The sequence below is a fragment of the Carassius carassius genome, chromosome 4, assembly GCF_963082965.1.
Source record: "Carassius carassius chromosome 4, fCarCar2.1, whole genome shotgun sequence".
Classification (NCBI taxonomy): Eukaryota; Metazoa; Chordata; class Actinopteri; order Cypriniformes; family Cyprinidae; genus Carassius; species Carassius carassius.
The window spans coordinates 38,496,408-38,516,380 of NC_081758.1; the positions used below are offsets into that span (position 1 = coordinate 38,496,408).

At 41.1% G+C, this 19,973-nt stretch overlaps 1 protein-coding gene across 1 annotated transcript in view; it reads left to right on the forward strand.

The window, feature by feature from the left end:
• Positions 1-16,300: 16,300 nt before the first annotated feature.
• LOC132139997 (nitric oxide synthase 1-like) overlaps positions 16,301-19,973 on the forward strand; it is a 50,594-nt gene continuing 46,921 nt past the window's right edge. Inside the window, exons 1-2 of the mRNA XM_059548742.1 lie at positions 16,301-16,479; positions 18,520-19,245. Coding sequence (XP_059404725.1) covers positions 18,542-19,245 — 704 coding nt within the window. The 5' untranslated portion in view covers positions 16,301-16,479; positions 18,520-18,541. The remainder of the gene's footprint in view (positions 16,480-18,519; positions 19,246-19,973) is intronic.

A 19,973-nucleotide genomic window follows, 5' to 3' on the forward strand; every position in this document is an offset into this window, starting at 1 on the left:
AGCAAAGCCATATGACCCCTTTAAACCATTCCTCAGATATTTCTCCAGACGAGCTATGATGCAGTTTAAGATGGCTACTGTGGCTCGACAGGTTTTCCCAAAAGCATTGCATGGAAGATCAGAGCCGGTCTTTTGACATACTGTAGCTCTTCAGACAATTTGCAGCCCCAAAAGAGGTACATCTGAGTTGAATCTGTAAAAAGTACATTGTTACAATACATCCATTAAAATATGACATTACATTAGTTATAATGTTTCTTCATCAAAACAGATTTGGAGAAATTCAGAATAACATCACTTGCCCACCAATAGATCCTCAGCAGTGAATGGGTGATGTCTAAATGATAGTTCAAACAACTGATAAAATCATCACAATAATCCACAAGTAATTCACATTCCTCCAGTCCATCAATTAACGTATTTTGCAGTAAAAAGCTGTGTTTGTAAAAAATAAATAATTATTATTATTAATAATTATGCCATTTTAATTGTTAACAATCGCGTCTAGTTAAAATGTCTATAATCAGTAATCAGTAATCTATAATCAGTAACATATTCATTCATTCATTCATTCATACTTGCATATTTCTTTCCTGATTCAGACATGATGACTTTTCACTGGAGAAAGCAATATTATGGATAGATCTCTTATTTTGGCCAAGCAATAAAATGTCTTGATAGATTTGTTTATGGGTGGAATGAAGTGAATTATTTGTGAATTATTTTGAGGCTTTTTTCAGCTGACTGCACCCAGTCACTGCAGAGGAACATATATGGTGAGCAAATTATTCAAAGTTAAATTTCTGCAAATATGTTCCCCATGAAGAAACAAACTCAAGCCTGAGGGGGAGTAAAATTTCAGCAATTTTTCTTTTTGGGTGAACTATTCCTTTAATGTAATAAACTACAGCCAATCAGAAGATGAGTGACATTTAATGCACTATGGTGTAGATCAGTGTTTTGGACCGGTGAGATTTCATTTGGGTGGGGCTTCTGATCTTGATGGTGCAGAAATAGAAAAATAGAAAAAAATGTCAATTTCAAATTCAAGTTTATTTGTATAGCGCTTTTTACAATACAAATCGTTACAAAGCAACTTTACAGAAAATTATGTTTCTACAATATTTAGTAGTAGCTAGTAGTTTGTGCACGTTTGAAAGGATTTTAGAAAAATAAAAATAATAATAATAATACAAGACGTAGTCAGCTAGATGATGAACTATCAATATTATTAATTAATAGTAATTATATGATGCAGTCACACATGTAGCAATAATTGATAGTTCTGTTTGTTGATTCAAGGTTAGCATCATCTGGGGTCCTCTGAGGGTCAGCATCATCTCTTCTCAGGTGTTCTGGATCCAGACTGGAGCATGTGTAAATCCTAGTTACCACGGGATGTAAATCCTGTGGCAAAACATAGAAACAAAATAGAGACATCATTAGCATAGCTGCTGATCCAACAAAGTAAAATTAGTTTAACCCAAGCTAAAGAATAAAAATGCAGATGCAACTACACTCACAATTTAAGAGATACATTATTCGAATGCTTGGCGAAAGAGATGCGGTTTTAATCTAGATTTAAACAGAGAGAGTGTGTCTGAACCCTGAACATTATCAGGAAGGCTATTCCAGAGTTTGGGAGCCAAATGTGAAAAAGCTCTACCTCCTTTAGTGGACTTTGCTATCCTAGGAACTACCAAAAGTCCAGCGTTTTGTGACCTTAGGGTGCGTGATGGGTTGTAGCGTGGTAGAAGGCTAGTTAGGTACGCAGGAGCTAAACCATTTAGGGCCTTATAGGTAAGTAATGATAATTTGTAACTGATACAGAACTTAATAGGTAGCCAGTGCAGAGACTGTAAAATTGGGGTAATATGATCATATTTTCTTGACCTGGTAAGGACTCTAGCTGCTGCATTTTGGACTACCTGTAGCTTGTTTATTGACGAAGCAGGACAACCACCTAGAAGTGCATTACAATAGTCCAGTCTAGAGGTCATGAAAGCATGAACTAGCTTTTCTGCATCAGTAACAGATAACATGTTTCGTAGCTTGGCAATGTTTCTAAGATGGAAGAATGCAGTTTTTGTAACATTGGAAATATGATTTTCAAAAGACAAATTGCTGTCCAATATAACACCCAGATTTCTGACTGTAGAGGAAGTAACAGTACATCCGTCTAGTTGCAGATTGTAATCTACAAGATTCTGTGTGGTGTTTTTTGGTCCAATAATTAATATCTCTGTCTTATCCGAATTTAATTGGTGAAAATTATTTGTCATCCAATCTTTTACATTTTTAACACACTCTGTTAGCTTAGATAATTGGAAAGTTTCATCTGGTCTCGTTGAGATATATAGCTGAGTATCATCAGCATAACAGTGGAAGCTAATTCCGTGTTTTCTAATAATATTATCAAGGGGCAACATGTATATTGAAAATAGAAGGGGACCTAGGACGGATCCTTGTGGCACTCCATATTTTACTGATGATAAATGAGATGACACCCCATTTAAGTAAACAAAATGGTAGCGATCGGACAGGTAGGATCTAAACCATCTTAGAGCCTGCCCTTGAATACCTGTATAGTTTTGTAATCGATCTATGAGTATGTCATGATCTATGGTGTCGAACGCAGCACTAAGATCAAGTAAGACTAGAAATGAGATGCAGCCTTGATCTGACGCAAGAAGCAGGTCATTTGTAATTTTAACAAGTGCAGTTTCTGTGCTATGGTGGGGCCTAAAACCTGACTGAAATTCTTCATACAGATCATTTTTATGCAGGAAGGTGCTCAATTGAGCAGACACAACTTTTTCTAAAATTTTAGACATAAATGGAAGATTTGAAATAGGCCTATAATTTGCCAGTACACTAGGATCTAGTTTTGGTTTCTTAATAAGAGGCTTGATAACCGCCAGCTTGAATGGTTTTGGGACGTGACCTAAAGATAACGACGAGTTAATGATATTGAGAAGCGGTTCTTCGGCTACAGGTAACAGCTCTTTTAGTAATTTAGTGGGTACAGGATCTAATAAACATGTTGTTGGTTTAGATACAGTGATAAGTTTATTTAGCTCTTCCTGTCCTATATTTGTAAAGCACTGCAGTTTATCTTTGGGTGCGATGGATGAAACTGAAGTGTTAGACGCTGTAGAATCTACATTCGCTATTGTATTTCTAATGTTATCTATTTTATCAGTGAAGAAATTCATAAAGTCATTACTATTTAACGTTGGTGGAATATTTGAATCAGGTGGCGTCTGGTAATTTGTTAATTTAGCCACTGTGCTAAATAAAAACCTTGGATTGTTTTGGTTATTTTCAATGAGTTTGTGGATATGCTCTGCCCTAGCAGTTTTTAGAGCCTGTCTATAGCTGGACATACTGTTTTTCCAAGCAATTTTAAAAACTTCCAAGTTAGTTTTTCTCCATTTGCATTCAAGACTACGAGTTACTTTCTTGAGAGAGTGAGTATTACTGTTACACCATGGCACAGTACGTTTTTCTCTAACCTTTTTCAATTTGATGGGGGCAACAGCTTCTAATGTATTAGAGAAAATAGTGCCCATGTTGTCAGTAATTTCGTCTAATTCATGTGTATTTTTGGGTACAAATAGCAGTTGAGATAGATCAGGCTGGTTATTTGCGAATCTGTCTCTGGTGGCTGGAACAATAGTTCTGCCCAGACGGTAACGCTGAGACATATAGTTAATATCAGTTATACGCAGCATGCACGATACAAGGAAATGGTCTGTAATATCATCACTTTGGGGTACAATATCTATAGCAGTAAGATCGATTCCATGCGATATAATTAGATCTAGTGTATGATTAAAACGATGAGTGGGCCCGGTGACATTTTGCTTGACTCCAAAGGAGTTTATTAGGTCAGTAAACGCAAGTCCTAATGTATCATTTGCATTATCAACGTGAATATTAAAATCTCCCATGATTAGCGCCTTATCAACTGTAACTAGAAGGTCTGAGAGGAAATCTGCAAATTCTTTTAGGAATTCTGTATACGGCCCTGGTGGTCTATACACAGTAGCCAGAGCAAGAGATACATTAGATTTCTTTTGCATGTCTGACAGTGTAACATTTAGCAGAAGTATTTCAAAAGAGTTAAACCTGTATCCTGTTTTCTGGGTAACATTGAGAATATCACTATATATTGTTGCAAAACCTCCGCCACGACCAGTCTGACGGGGCTCATGCTTATAACAGTAGTTTGGTGGAGTAGACTCATTTAGACCAAAATAATCATTTGGTTTTAGCCAGGTTTCAGTCAAGCAGAGTACATCAAAACTATTTTCTAATAGTTTTTACAGCGCAAGTACTTTTATCATTTAAGCGGGTGGAACAAAACTCATCATAATAGTTATTAGAGAATTGTCTTACTAGTCACATGGAGCGAAGTGTCCTGGAGATGTTGTCAGAGAGCAGCTCCGCTCCGATTCTGCTGGGGTGTAATCCATCAGCGCGAAACAGCCTAGGACGCTCCCAGAAAAGATTCCAGTTATTAACAAATAGCAGTTTCTGTTCTTTACACCATGACAACAACCATTCATTTAAAGCAAAAAGTCTACTGAACCTTTCGTGTCCTCGTCGATACGTGGGCAGTGGTCCTGACACGACGATCGTCGCCGCGGGCATCGTGCTGCGAACCGTCTCGATCTAGCTGCTGAAGTCCCTCTTCAGCGTCTTTGTCTGCCGCAGCGTGGTGTCGTTAACCCCGGCGTGAAGCACGACCGCTCTGGGGCTCTCGTCGACCTTCAGGATCGCGGGTATCTGCGCAGAAACATAGAGAACACGAGCACCAGGCAAACAATGAGTGTGCACTTTACCTTCGGCTAACGTAGCACTTACGTGTCGGACGATGGAGTCTCCGATGATCACAGCGTCGCGTCCTGTCTCGCGGAGGGGAGCGAAGCGGTTCCGGATGGAGATGTCGAAGGCAGGAGGGGGAGAAGTCGTCGCCCGGGACCCGGCTCGCGTCCTCCGCTGTGGATGCACCCAGGGTCCGTGGTGTCCCGGCGTCGCAGTGAAGGACATCTGGGAAGATCGCGTCCTGGGTGCACCGGGCCTGTGCAGAGAAACACACGGAGTAGACGTGGTGGGACTGTTAGCAGATCGCTGTATACTTACCCCGGACTTGTGAGCATCAGCCCGGGATGATTCCAGCGCGGCTCTCCGCTCTCTCAGCTGGGCCTGCCTCACCTCCAGGTTTGCGAATCTGCTTTCCCACGGCCTCGAGCTGCACAGAGTGGAGACATTCATCCGCCATTAAAGCAAGTAACAGTGAGTACAGCAGTGGTAATGTGTGTGAATAGAGTATTAGCAATGTAAGCGCAGTTAGCTGCAACCACGCCGCTGATGCTAACGGGCTAAAAGCTAATAGCGGACCTGGGAGATCAAAATAAAACGAGTGATAGCGAGGCGCTCTGATTGTTTTTGTTGTAGAATACAATAGAGGATATATTCACACGTTATATAAACGGAAACGATGATGTATAAAATTGATTTTTGAGTTAAAAATAGTCAATGAAAAGAATATAGTGACGGAGCTCAAACGCAGTACAGCCGCCAACAACAAACAGGAAGTGACGTCCCCCGTTCTATGTACAAATGACATTTTTGTACATTCGTAGGGCACTTGATGTTTCTAATAATAATAATAACAAAATAGGGCCATTTCCAAAAGGCTGTGTATGTATGTACAATGGTCACTTCAAGGAAGAGCAATCTCAATGGCTACTTGAGGGTAATGTTAGGAATGGTACAGGTCACTGTAGTCTCCTGTGTGGCTGTTTTGATTCATATCAGACTCTTCTGATAACATCATGTAAATGCGTTTTTAGCCTTTTTTTGTATATATACTTACAGTATTTTAATTGGGAATGTAAATATTACTGAATATTTCCTGACATAGTCTTTTGCTATACAAAGGCAATTACGTTTTTAAAATACCTAGTAAATAAAGATACATTTCCTTATATTTCATATTTAATCTAGCGAGATCATTGTATGTAAGGCCTTGAGAAATGGGCTGTTTGTAAATGCATTCAGTTACTCACTTTAGCAGGTTTCCCTTATCGAGGTGCCCTTGAAAACCACAAAAATGTATTTGGAATAATAATTAAATAAGACATTTATAGTTACAAAGGATTAATATTTTGAATAAATCTTGTTCTTTTGAACTAACTTGTTCATATATGTAAATGTACACACTCACCAGCCACTAACTGTAGGTACACCTGTTCAATTGCTTGGTAACACAAATTGTTAATCAGCCAATCATATGGCAGCAACTCAATGCATTAAGGCATCTAGATGTGGTGAAGACGACTTGCTGAAGTTCAAACCGAGCATCTGAATGGGGAACAAAGGGGATGTTATGATTTGACCGGAGGGATAGGAGGCAAAAATGACACAGAAGCTGCTTTTAGTCAGGTGAAGGGTGCTTTATTGGTGCACACAGTGTAAAAGTAACAAAATAATCAAAAAGAAAATAAAACTGTACAAAATATACACTATATACAAAGTATTTAAAAGCTAGTTCAGCTAAATCAATCAATTGGTAGGGTTTTTCCCCTCTGTGTATAGAAACATACATACAATCACAACAAAATATACATGAATGAAAATAAATAAGTACAAAAACACAATTCAACACACATATCAAACAACCATTAAGACTTTAAACACCAGAAACAATACATTTTAATACAGGCATGAACTGGTGACCCATTTGATGTCACGGCAAAATTGCTGCTCAGCATGGTAAGTGTATAAAAGTCCCAGGTTGTATATTGCACAGGTTTGGTTCTGGAAAATGGAAGCTGGTGAGTGTTTGCAATCTTTGTGTGTTTATTGGCCAATAAATGATAGTAGATAAAGAACTTGTGTCTGTGGTTATTTCAATGTTTTATGGCAGATGATATGAAATGGTGCTTGGATCAGTTTGGTTGGAAAGTAACAACAGTGATCGCAATAGATTAAACAGCATAAAACATACTCATTAAACACAGATGCACTACAACATTACACAGATCCGTGTATACATTTATATGCCAGCATTCGAATCATGCTTGATGTTAAAATGTTTGCCATGTATTACTGCTTAACTGTGTATGAGACTAGTCACAGTGCTTTAACCTAATCTTACACTGTGACAGGGGATTTAAGTGACTTTAAACGTAAAATGGTTGTTAGTGCCAGACGGGCTGGTCTGAGTATTTCAAAACTGCTGATATACTGGGATTTTCATGCACAAACATCTCTAGGGTTTACAGAGAATGGTCAGAAAAAAAGAAAATATCCAGTGAGTTGTGTGGACGAAAATGCCTTGATGTCAGAGTTCAGAGGAGAATGGGCAGACTGGTTAGAGATGATAGAAAGACAACAGTAACTCAAATAACCACTTGCTACAACCAAGGTATGTAGAATACCATCTCTGAACACACAACACGTCGAACCCTGAAGCAGATGGGCTACAGCAGCAGAAGACCACACCAGGTGATGCTCCTGTCAGCTGAGAACAGGATACAGAAGCTACAACTCGCACAGGCTCTCCAAAATTGGACAATAGAAGAATGGAAAAACGTTGTTACTTATAGATTCATTGCTTATTGCTTGCTTGTCCTAAAGCCTGTAATTCTATCACTGTTTGTCTGGTTTGAACATGTGTTTGAGGTAAAACAAATAACTTTTAAAGATAGAAATATTTCGTGATATGAATAGGCCTTCCTACATTTCTGCATGAATCAGTTGTAGAGCCCTGACAGCGGAAGCTTCATAATATTTAAGGGGTCACATGTAAGAGTGGATTAAAAAAGAAATTATGTTTTGATATACTGCTATACTGTTACCTTTCAGATCACGAGATGAGAGCAGCACACAGTGAGTAAGGAGAGTTTCTTACTTCAGAGGTCTTGGAGACACACGGTTGTCCTTCTCATGCCTGACATGCCACTGTGACTATGATTACAGGCAACATCTGTCACATTTATCTCATACAGTTATCTACCTGAAATACAGCTGACCCGTCACAAATCTAGTGAGTTATGTCAAAAATACACCAGGTATGACGTCAGAAGACTGCTGTCTTAGATTTGTCATGTGAAATTTTACGATTTAACTTGCAGCTTCTTTAGAAAGACTGAAAAATATAAAAATAACCATTCTTACACCATGTTGATCTAGGTTAAAATTTTTATATTGGGTTTTTACAGTCACTTATAACCAAAACAAAAACCATAAATAAAATAAACATTAAATGAAATAAAAATAAGATAAATATCATTTCAGTTTTCCTAGTTGCCAAGGCAGTATTGCGCTCTCTTTTTTACGTTTAAATTGATGTACTAAAATAACTGAAACTGAAATAAAATTAATAAAAACAACAACAACTACTACTACTACTACTAATAAATATTAATAACTATAACATTATCAGAATGATGCTAATATATCACTGGTATCACCCTTGACAGGTTTATATTTATTTGTAGTGTAGCAATAATTAATAGATAATATTATATAAATATAAAAGTATAAAGTCTAAGACCACACAATTTTTTTTCATTTAAACTTAAATTATTAATAATAATAATAATAATTACAGTAAATAATTTATATTCAGTTAGAAAATAATACATAAGCATTTTCTCTTGAAACATTTGCGTTTATTTAAAAAGTAAATAAGAACCATGCAGTTGGACAGTTTGGTTAGTGGCTCTTGTTTTTTTTTTTTGTTTTTTTTTTTAGATTTCCTGTCACGCTGTCTGGTCTCTGTTTCCCTGGGTGTCCACTAGTGGTCTCACTTCCCCATAGGCACCTCACCGCAGGCACTACAATTCCCACAAAGCCTTGTCCCTTCATCACAGTAATTGCACTCCTGTTAATTGCACTCAGGTGTCTTCACTTGATAGTCATTACCCTGCCTATATAATCCGGTCTGTTTCCATTTGTTTTCATGGAGTCCTTTCATTCCATCCCCCAGTTTCCTCGTCTTCCGAGCTCCTTGTCTTCCGAGTTCCTGTTCCTGTTCCCGTTCCTGTTCCTTCCCTGTTTGTTTATTTGTTGGATGGATTTATGGTTTTGACCCCGGCTTGTTGATTTCTGATTTGGATTACCCATTAAAACCCACACTGCGATTGGATCTCTTGTCTCCTGTGTTTCCCTGGGTCTCCGATCGTAACAGAAGGACTCCATCAATGTCGAGATCCAGCGGTGTGGGACTTCATTCCAGTTCCCCAGCCAGTATGGTGGAGCGGAGGGCGATATATTTAAAATTAACCACCCTCCTCCAAGAGGGCAATGACCTTGGCGGAGGGTATGGGATATAATGAGGAGACCCTTAAGGATATTTTCAACACCGGAATTCATTTTCTACTTACAACATCGGTCTCCGTGGAATACCCCAGCGACACCTGTCTCTCCCGGTGGGATGGCCGATTCTAGACCGGGGTCTACAAACAGGAGGACTGCCAGCCCAGCGCCACTGCACAAGATGGCCGCCAGCCCAGTGCCACAGCACAAGGTGGTCGCCAGTCCAGCGCAACGATGCAAGATGGCCACCAGCCCAGTGCCACAGCACAAGATGGCCGCCAGCCCATCGCCACAGCACAAGGTGGCCGCCAGCCCAGCGCCACAGCACAAGATGGCCGCCAGCCCAGCGCCACTGCCCAAGATGGCCGCCAGCCCAGCACCACTGCCCAAGATGGCCGCCACAGTGGACCCTCCAGAGTCGAGTCAGTTTCCTGTTGACCTTCCAGAGTCGAGTCAGGTTCCCGTTGACCCTCCAGAGTCGAGTCAGGTTCCCGTTGACCCTCCAGAGTCGGGGCTAGTCACCGTTGACCCTCCAGAGTCGGGGTTAGTCACCGTTGACCCTCCAGAGTCGGGGCTAGTCACCGTTGACCCTCCAGAGTCGGGGCTAGTCAACCTTGACCCTCCAGGGTCGGGGCTAGTCACCGTTGACCCTCCAAGGTCGGGGCTAGTCACCGTTGACCTCCCAGAGTCGGGGCTAGTCACCTTTGACCTTCCAGAGTCAGGGCCAGTCACCGTTGACCTTCTAGAGTCTAGTCAAGTCACCGGTAATCTTCATGGGCAAAGTCAAGTCACCGGTGTTCTTCATGGGCAAAGGCACCTCACCATTGATCTTCATGGGCAAAGGCACCTCACCATTGATCTTCATGGGCAAAGGCAAGTCACCATTCATCTTCATGAACAAATGCAAGTTACCAATGATCTTCATGAGCAGAGTCAGGTCACCAATGATCTTCATGAGCAGAGTCAGGTCACCAATGATCTTCATGAGCAGAGTCAGGTCACCAATGATCTTCATTAACAGAGTCAGGTCACCAATGATCTTCATGAGCAGAGTCAAGTCACCATTGATCTTCCTGAATCCAGTCTAAACACCACGGAATTACCAGAGCCTCTCCGCGTCTCTGCTGAACTACCAGAGCCTCCCCGCGTCTCTGCAGAACTGCTAGAGCCTCTCCTCATCTCGGCTGAACTACCAGAGCCTCTCCTCGTTTCTGCGGAACTTCCAGAGCCTCGTCACGTCTCAGCTGAACTCTCTGAGCGCTCGACTGATCCTGTCGTGGCCACGGAGGCCACCCTTAACTTGTTCATGTTCTCTGTTTCAGACTTGCCTAACCAGACTTGCTCTCCGGTGTCATCGATCCCACTGTGGTGGTCTTCTGCGCCGCCCGGGTGGGCTTCTGTCCCGACCGCACGGATGTGGTGGTCTTCTGCGCCACTCTGGTGGGCTTCTGTCTCGACCACACGGATGTGGTGGTCTTCTGCGCCGCCCTGGTGGGCTTCGGTCTCGACCGCACGGAAGTGGTGGTCTTCTGCGCCGCTCTGGTGGGCTTCTATCTCGACCGCCCGGATGTGGTGGTCTTCTGCGCCGCTCTGGTGGGCTTCTGTCTCGACCGCCCGGATGTGGTGGTTTTCTGCGCCGCCCTGGTGGGCTTCTGTCTCGACCGCATGGATGTGGTGGTCTTCTGCGCCGCCCGGGTGGGCTTCTGTCTCGACCGCACGGAGGTGATGGTCTTCTGCGCTGCCGGGGTGGGCTTCTGTCTCGACCACACGGATGTGGTGGTCTTCTGCGCCGCCCTGGTGGGCTTCTGTCTCAACCGCACAGATGCGGTGGTTTTCTGCACCGCCCTGGGAGGCTTCTGTCTCGACCGCATGGCTCCAATTCCACCTTGCTCCTCTCTGGATTCCTGCCCTGTCGGTTCGGCCCTGGGACACTGAACGTTATGTCCTTCCTGGACTTGTGTTTAGTTGTTGTTTTGTTTTGGTTTTTTTGTTTTTGCTCCTCTTCTCTCTGTTTCCCTCTATGGACCTGGCCCTCCATCCCTCCCCCTGAACCTCCGCCGGTCCACCTCCCTCCTGGTCTCTGTGTTCCTTGGTCTCTTCTTGGGTTCGGGTGGAGCATCTGGTAGCTGCTCCGTGGAGGAGGGGGTAATGTCACGCTGTCTGGTCTCTGTTTCCCTGGGTGTCCACTAGTGGTCTCATTTCCCCTATAGGCACCTCACTGCAGGCACTACAATTCCCACAAAGCCTTGTCCCTTCATCACAGTAATTGCACTTCTGTTAATTGCACTCAGATATCTTCACTTGATAGTCATTACCCTGCCTATATAATCCGGTCTGTTTCCATTTGTTTTCATGGAGTCCTTTCTTTCCGTCACCCAGTTTCCTCGCCTTCCGAGTTCCTCGTCTTCCGAGTTCCTGTTCCCGTTCCTGTTCCTGTCCCTGTTTGTTTATTTGTTGGATGGATTTACGGTTTTGACCCCTGCTTGTTGTTTTCTGATTTGGATTACCCATTAAAACCCACACTGCGATTGGATCTCTTGTCTCCTGTGTTTCCTTGGGTCTCCGATCGTAACATTTCCCCATCAGTGAAAACTATTATTAGGATTGCCATAAAAAGTAATCTGAATCAAAATAACAATAAAAGGCAAACAAGAAAAATGTTGTTCCTCAAACTTGAAATCTGCTGTGTAGAAGATTAACTCTGTATGAGAAAGAACAACGCAACCAACAATAAAAGAGTTATATGGAAGAGTTATATGGAAACCAGAGGTAAAATCACACAGAGAAGTGATTATGTTTTGGTCATACGTGAGCAATTAAAATATTGCTGCACCTGTGTGAAAGCTGAGAAAAAAAAGAGAAAATCTATTTCATGAGATCATATGATGCATCTATGATCTAATTATATATACTGTATAAACTTTTCACCATCAAGAACTGGCAATGTGTTGCAATGAAGCACTACCCACAATCCTCCAGAAGATTAAAATGACGGCTAAAAAAAGAAATGCCAAAATAGTAACATTTGTAATTTTAGCGAAATCTTGAGTTTCTGCAGCTTTAATTGAGAAAGTTCATGTATAAGTGTTTGTTTGCCGCATCTCTCTCTCTCTCTCTCTCTCTCTCTCTCTCTCTCTGAATTACATGGGTGTAAGAAGAAAGGGTGTATGTGTGTGTGATGAGCCACAATGCACGGTTTCATTAGGGGGCAGATGGCAGCACTCAAGTCGGAAGTGACTGACATAATGGCTGGACCAGGCCGGCAGGCTGTGTGTGTGTTTGCATTTGGCAATTGGCAATTGGCAATTGGTGGGCTTCGGTCTCGACCGCACGGAAGTGGTGGTCTTCTGCGTCGCCCTGGTGGGCTTCTGTCTCGACCGCACGGATGTGGTGGTCTTCTGCGCCGCCCTGGTGGGCTTCTATCTCGACCGCCTGGATGTGGTGGTCTTCTGCGCCGCTCTGGTGGGCTTCTGTCTCGACCGCATGGATGTGGTGGTCTTCTGCGCCGCCCTGGTGGGCTTCTGTCTCGACCGCATGGATGTGGTGGTCTTCTGCGCCGCCCGGGTGGGCTTCTGTCTCGACCGCACGGAGGTGATGGTCTTCTGCGCTGCCGGGGTGGGCTTCTGTCTCGACCACACGGATGTGGTGGTCTTCTGCGCCGCCCTGGTGGGCTTCTGTCTCAACCGCACGGATGCGGTGGTTTTCTGCACCGCCCTGGGAGGCTTCTGTCTCGACCGCATGGCTCCAATTCCACCTTGCTCCTCTCTGGATTCCTGCCCTGTCGGTTCGGCCCTGGGACACTGAACGTTATGTCCTTCCTGGACTTGTGTTTGGTTGTTGTTTTGTTTTGGTTTTTTTGTTTTTGCTCCTCTTCTCTCTGTTTCCCTCTATGGACCTGGCCCTCCATCCCTCCCCCTGAACCTCCGCCGGTCCACCTCCCTCCTGGTCTCTGTGTTCCTTGGTCTCTTCTTGGGTTCAGGTGGAGCATCTGGTAGCTGCTCCGTGGAGGGGGGGGTAATGTCACGCTGTCTGGTCTCTGTTTCCCTGGGTGTCCACTAGTGGTCTCACTTCCCCATAGGCACCTCACCGCAGGCACTACAATTCCCACAAAGCCTTGTCCCTTCATCACAGTAATTGCACTTCTGTTAATTGCACTCAGGTGTCTTCACTTGATAGTCATTACCCTGCCTATATAATCCGGTCTGTTTCCATTTGTTTTCATGGAGTCCTTTCTTTCCGTCACCCAGTTTCCTCGCCTTCCGAGTTCCTCGTCTTCCGAGTTCCTGTTCCCGTTCCTGTTCCTGTCCCTGTTTGTTTATTTGTTGGATGGATTTACGGTTTTGACCCCTGCTTGTTGTTTTCTGATTTGGATTACCCATTAAAACCCACACTGCGATTGGATCTCTTGTCTCCTGTGTTTCCTTGGGTCTCCGATCGTAACATTTCCCCATCAGTGAAAACTATTATTAGGATTGCCATAAAAAGTAATCTGAATCAAAATAACAATAAAAGGCAAACAAGAAAAATGTTGTTCCTCAAACTTGAAATCTGCTGTGTAGAAGATTAACTCTGTATGAGAAAGAACAACGCAACCAACAATAAAAGAGTTATATGGAAGAGTTATATGGAAACCAGAGGTAAAATCACACAGAGAAGTGATTATGTTTTGGTCATACGTGAGCAATTAAAATATTGCTGCACCTGTGTGAAAGCTGAGAAAAAAAAGAGAAAATCTATTTCATGAGATCATATGATGCATCTATGATCTAATTATATATACTGTATAAACTTTTCACCATCAAGAACTGGCAATGTGTTGCAATGAAGCACTACCCACAATCCTCCAGAAGATTAAAATGACGGCTAAAAAAAGAAATGCCAAAATAGTAACATTTGTAATTTTAGCGAAGTCTTGAGTTTCTGCAGCTTTAATTGAGAAAGTTCATGTATAAGTGTTTGTTTGCCGCCTCTCTCTCTCTCTCTCTCTCTCTCTCTCTCTCTCTCTCTCTCTCTCTCTCTGAATTACATGGGTGTAAGAAGAAAGGGTGTATGTGTGTGTGATGAGCCACAATGCACGGTTTCATTAGGGGGCAGATGGCAGCACTCAAGTCGGAAGTGACTGACATAATGGCTGGACCAGGCCGGCAGGCTGTGTGTGTGTTTGCATTTGTTCACATCAGATTGAAAACCTCCAATCTCCAATGCACTTGCTTGTGCACAGCAGAATCCTCTCACATTTTTCCTGTTTATTCATGTGTTTTAGTGAGTTTCTGGGGTTGATTTAATAGTTTTATGGATAGCTGTCCAGGGAGGGGGGGGTGGAATAAATAAATAAATGTTTATGGCCAGTCAACATGAAGAGGTGCCTTTAAGTGTAATTTAGTTTAGTTTATAATATGGATTTATTTAATAAAGCAATCATGGATTCTCTCTGATGTGAGTCTGTGGTCTTGAGCTTGTTAAACGTGCCTGTCTTCCTGCGGTGCTAATTTATACTCGTTTGCTTATGCTGCCTGTTTAAATGACGATTCTCCTTGAATGACACATTGCAAAATAACATTAGGGCTTATGAAAAACATCCAGCTTGAAATGCATGGCTGGAGTTGACACCAAAAACCTTTATTCAAATTCATTATGACTGGTTCTGATGATGCAGTTTGTTGAGTTGCTTTGAGAGATTTATTTAGTGGAAAAGAGCACATCAACACACACACACACCCATACAGAGAGAGAGAGAGAGAGAGAGAGAGAGAGAGAGAGAAAGAGGGAGAACTTTAGAAACTATGACCCAGTGGTTCAGCCTTATTGAATTAAATCATGACATTTTGGGTTGTGTGGGTGTTTCAAAAATAAAGTTGTACAATCAAGCTATTATTTTAATAGATTAAACTTCATAATGCAATGTGCATAATTATTATTCATTATGTATAATTTCTACTAGAGCTTTTAGTATCACAAGGTTAAACGTTTTAGCTCAGTGTTGAAATTATATATTATATTTATTTAATCTATTATAGATTAGAGAGTGTTCCTGTCTTGTGCTGCTTGACCATGTGAGGCAGGAAACCTTTGACACCAATCATTGAAGGTCCACAAAGATAAAGACATTCTTACTGGCAAAAAGCTGTTGCTTACAACATAATACATGATTGTGTAGTTCATAATGACCATGGAGGAATTAATTGTTCTTTTTTGGATCGATTTAATAATTCCTCTGTTATAGCTAAACAACATGATATTCACTTTGCATGTTGATTCAGCATTGATCTCTCACACTTAAACATTGATTTTACTTTTTAATTTAATTTAATATTCGAAAAGACTGTAACATGCATGAATTGCTCTCTTTTTCAAGTGCAGGGCAAATCATGGAGTAGCTATTTTTTTTTTTTTTTTTTGCATTTAATTTAGCAATATCTGTAACTAGATGAATTGTTGGCCTATGCATCTCAAACTTGAAAGTAATAATACTATATTTAATAATTCCACAAATAAACCAATAATATAATGATACCATAAATAATATAACACACACACTACCAGAGTTGAAGCAGTAGAAAACACGAATGCATTCAAAATTAGAAATGCAATCAAATTAGTACGAACAAGGAATAAATAAAATTTGCAAAATGCATAATGCATAGGCTAAAAAAAAAAAGAAATATCAATATATATATATATATATATATATATATATACTTACAGCTGGTTATGTGTAATAGTTATTTTTAGACACTGAAACTGATGGTTTTAAAATCCTTCCCGGTTCACCTTGTTAGAAATATGACGTTGCTACGTATAATCTTGTTTAATATGAAGATGTTCAAATATAAGGTTGCAAATATCATTCATTCCCATAGATGCCAGATCTTTGGGGTTGTAAAACCCTCCCATTGAGGGAGGCAGAGCGCTGGGAGGGATGAATGACAGAATGACAGCAGTGCGCGCGGAATAAATGCTCGCGTACCGGAGCGGCAGGAGAGCAGAGCTTCTCACGCGCTGCGTGTTTATATAGCGGCTCGCTCAGCATGCCACGCGTCTTCTGAGTGGGACATCAAGAGAAAAGTCTGAACCGTCCATCGGAATACTGGCAAGGGGATAACCGCACTGTTTAAGGCAATATTTATAGCCTTTCATAGTGGAGAGGTAAGTTGCATTGTTTTTTTTTTGTTTTTTTACTGTCGAAAGTATATTTTATTATCAACTCCAAATGCTTTGTTAAAAGCATACTGTATACGACGAGGCTTTCTAAAATGGTTATGTGGATTTGCATAGCAGTCTCACGCTCAGCAGCAACTGGTGTGTCCTGTTGAACGTGCATGCATCTGATAACTCCTGCATAGAGTAGTTAATGCACATGTGTTGTTTTGTTTGTTTTATAAAAGTAATTTGTGTATGTGAAGTTTTTGCCCAATTCTTAAAATTGTGCACTCTATGTTTTATGTTTATCCACTCTTTTATTTTAATATTTGTAATTGAGATTCATCTAATAATTGTATTCTAATATGTAACCTATTTCATAATACATTAATTTATCATTATTAAATACAAAATGAGCACACAATACGTGTGCGAAACATTGGTTTATGATAAAGTGGGGGGGAAATGCTTACTTAAAATGGGGTGGAAATTCCATCATATGTCTTTGTAAAGGATTCTATTGTTAGAATAATATCCAAAGTTTGACGGATGCATGTCTGTTTGGCAAAGCAGGGGCTATTTCTACCTGATCTGACAGATAAATTGCTTTACTGGTGAATCCCATTGAGTTCAGTCATATGAAATAATATTTTAAATTAATAACCACTGAAGCGCATTTTTACAGTGTAGCGTACCAGCAAAATATTAATATGTCTATATAGAATTAGCAATGTGTACCTTAAAGAGCTTGGACATGCATAGTGCATAATTTTCTCAATGTGATTTCAGTGTAATCTATACAAAATGCAGTTTAATTTAATTATTCACCTGTAGTTACTCAGCTACTGAATGCAAGTGTATCGTAAACAAGAAGTTAATAGATGATGCTGTGAAATTGAAAGTTCTTAGTTGCGCCGTTGCTTATTCTTCATTACAAAATAGTCCCTGCAGTTGTAATGATTCTCTCCGTGATTCTAAATCCAAATTAGTAATGTTGTATTTTAACAGAATTGGATAATAGTTGTTTACACGAGGCCATATGTGTTTCATGCTGCCAAGAAAGGCGAGATGCAGGAGGACTGTAGATTATAAGTGTTTCTTACATGAACGTTCAGTTGAGACTGAACATGATGCACATGGAGAAAATTCTACAGAAAGGAAAGAGTGAATTGAAGTCTACATTCACAGCTTGTACACTGTGATATGAGTCACTCCTCAATCACTAAAATTAAATAAAAACAAAATAAAAAATATTGTGAAGATTTGACCTGAATGATTTTCTTACAAATAATGACTTTGATTCAAAATCAAGCAAAAATTCATCCAAAAGAGAACCTTTTGTAATCATTTACTCACCTTCATGTTGTTTCAAACTCGTATGCTGTTATTATATTTCTGTGGAACACAACAACATAATTGGGAAGAATCTTCACAACTTACAGTATGCTCTGTATTTTGAGTTTTCTGAAGCTGTATGATAGCTTTGTATGAGACATGAAAAATAATGAAGTTTATTTAGATAAACTCCAGTGAGCTTATAACTCGAGAATCTGAACACTGATTAGTGTCAGTGATTCAAACCAGATCAGTTTTATTTGGTCTGTTTCCTGTCCTTGTTTAGTTTGATTATTGTTGATTCCGTACACCTGTCTGTCCCTCGTTATCCTGTCTTTATAAGCCCCAGTTTGTCCAGGTTGTGTTTGTTTGGGTCTACCAGTGAGGTATGTGTGTGTCAACCTCCTGTTCCCTGTGTTGGAAACTATTAAAGTCTCTTTTGATTATCCATGGTGCTGTGTTCCTTCTGGCAGTGTAATGTGACACATACAACTTTAGAATGAATTATTTTTGGTCAAGATGTTCCTTTAAACCAATTTTTATTACTGACTAAGACATAATTAACGGTCTGAATGTCACAGGGTTCCATTAGTAGAATTAAAAAGTGAATGTTGCTGGCCTGTATTGTCTTGCATTTTTTCATGTCTTCGCCTGCCACGCCTGACACATTTGACATGATGCTCTCCTTTGTCACATTTAACTCCATCATAGATCTGACGCACAGAAAGACACAATGCAGGAATCTGAGCCCAGTGTGTGTCAGCTGCAGCCCAACATCATCTCAGTGCGCCTCTTCAAAAGAAAGATCGGTGGGCTTGGCTTTCTGGTCAAACAACGTGTGTGCAAGCCACCCGTCATTGTCTCTGACCTCATCCGGGGTGGGGCAGCAGAGGAATGTGGGCTGGTCCAAGTTGGCGACATTGTTCTGGCCGTGAACAACAAGCCTTTGGTGGACCTGAGCTACGAATGTGCACTCGAGACCCTAAAGAACGTGTCACCTGAGAGCCATGCCGTCCTCATCCTCCGCGGACCCGAGGGCTTCACCACTTACCTGGAGACCACGCTGAGCAGTGATGGGAAACCCAAAACAGTTCGTATCACCAGGCCTGTTAACCCCGCTCAGAGCAGGCCATGCGATAGATGTTCGCCTCTCAGCCCCATGACCAAAGAGTTCCGGGCCATAGAGAACCTGTCCTCTTCCTCTACTCCCAGGAAAGATTCACGGGAGAGCAAAACCCTAATTCCCCTGCTCACACAGGACTCTCTGCTCAGAGAAGGAGGACATTCAGCCCTCCTCCTTAATGGGGTGGAGGAGAACAACGACCTGATGAAAGAGATCGAGCCAGTGCTGAAGCTCATCAAGAATGGAAAAAAAGAGATCAACGGAGAAGGTCAGAGAGTCATAGAGAGGAAGGATGTTGAAGTGCAGGTAGAGAGGTGAGTGTTCTCTTATTGGAATTATTATTATTTTTTTTTTTTGCAGATTCCAAAAACATACCAATACATACAACTCTCTGTAGTTTCCAACTGCGCAACAACAGTGTTTATTCATTTCACACAAATTATGAATGCAAGGCAAAATTATCAGTAAAAAGCTTATTTTTGCACAATTCCTTCAACAGCACTGTTATGAACTCAGAAGGCTTTTACCATAATGCATGATTTGTAAACCAATATTTTTGACATGTGCATCACATAAACAGCTCCATTTGTATGACTTTTCTAATATGGTAAACTTGCTCGATAGCTTACCTAGTACAGCATAATACTTTCGATGTGGAATGTTCTGATATGGGTCCCGTGAAACACGAGTCACCTTAAATAGCTAAAATGGCATGGTTGCTTCACCAAATGCGTTTTTATCACACATTCGGTCGTTTTAAAACTAGTGGTTAGGGTAGGGTTTCAGTGTGGGTTGTATGTTACTTTCAAACATTTTAGCTCCATTTTATTAGACATTTAGTTTCCAAAAATAATGTTAATGTTGTGAACAACAGACAAATCAAGAAGGCATCCAGTTCTTAGAATCAGTATACCTTTTAATATAAAAAACCCTGTGTATTTGCTCCAAGTGCAAATAAGTTGTTGATGATCAAAATAGTACAATGCAGTCTAATTTATAGTCTCATAGAATAGTATACTCAACATATACTCAACTCATATTT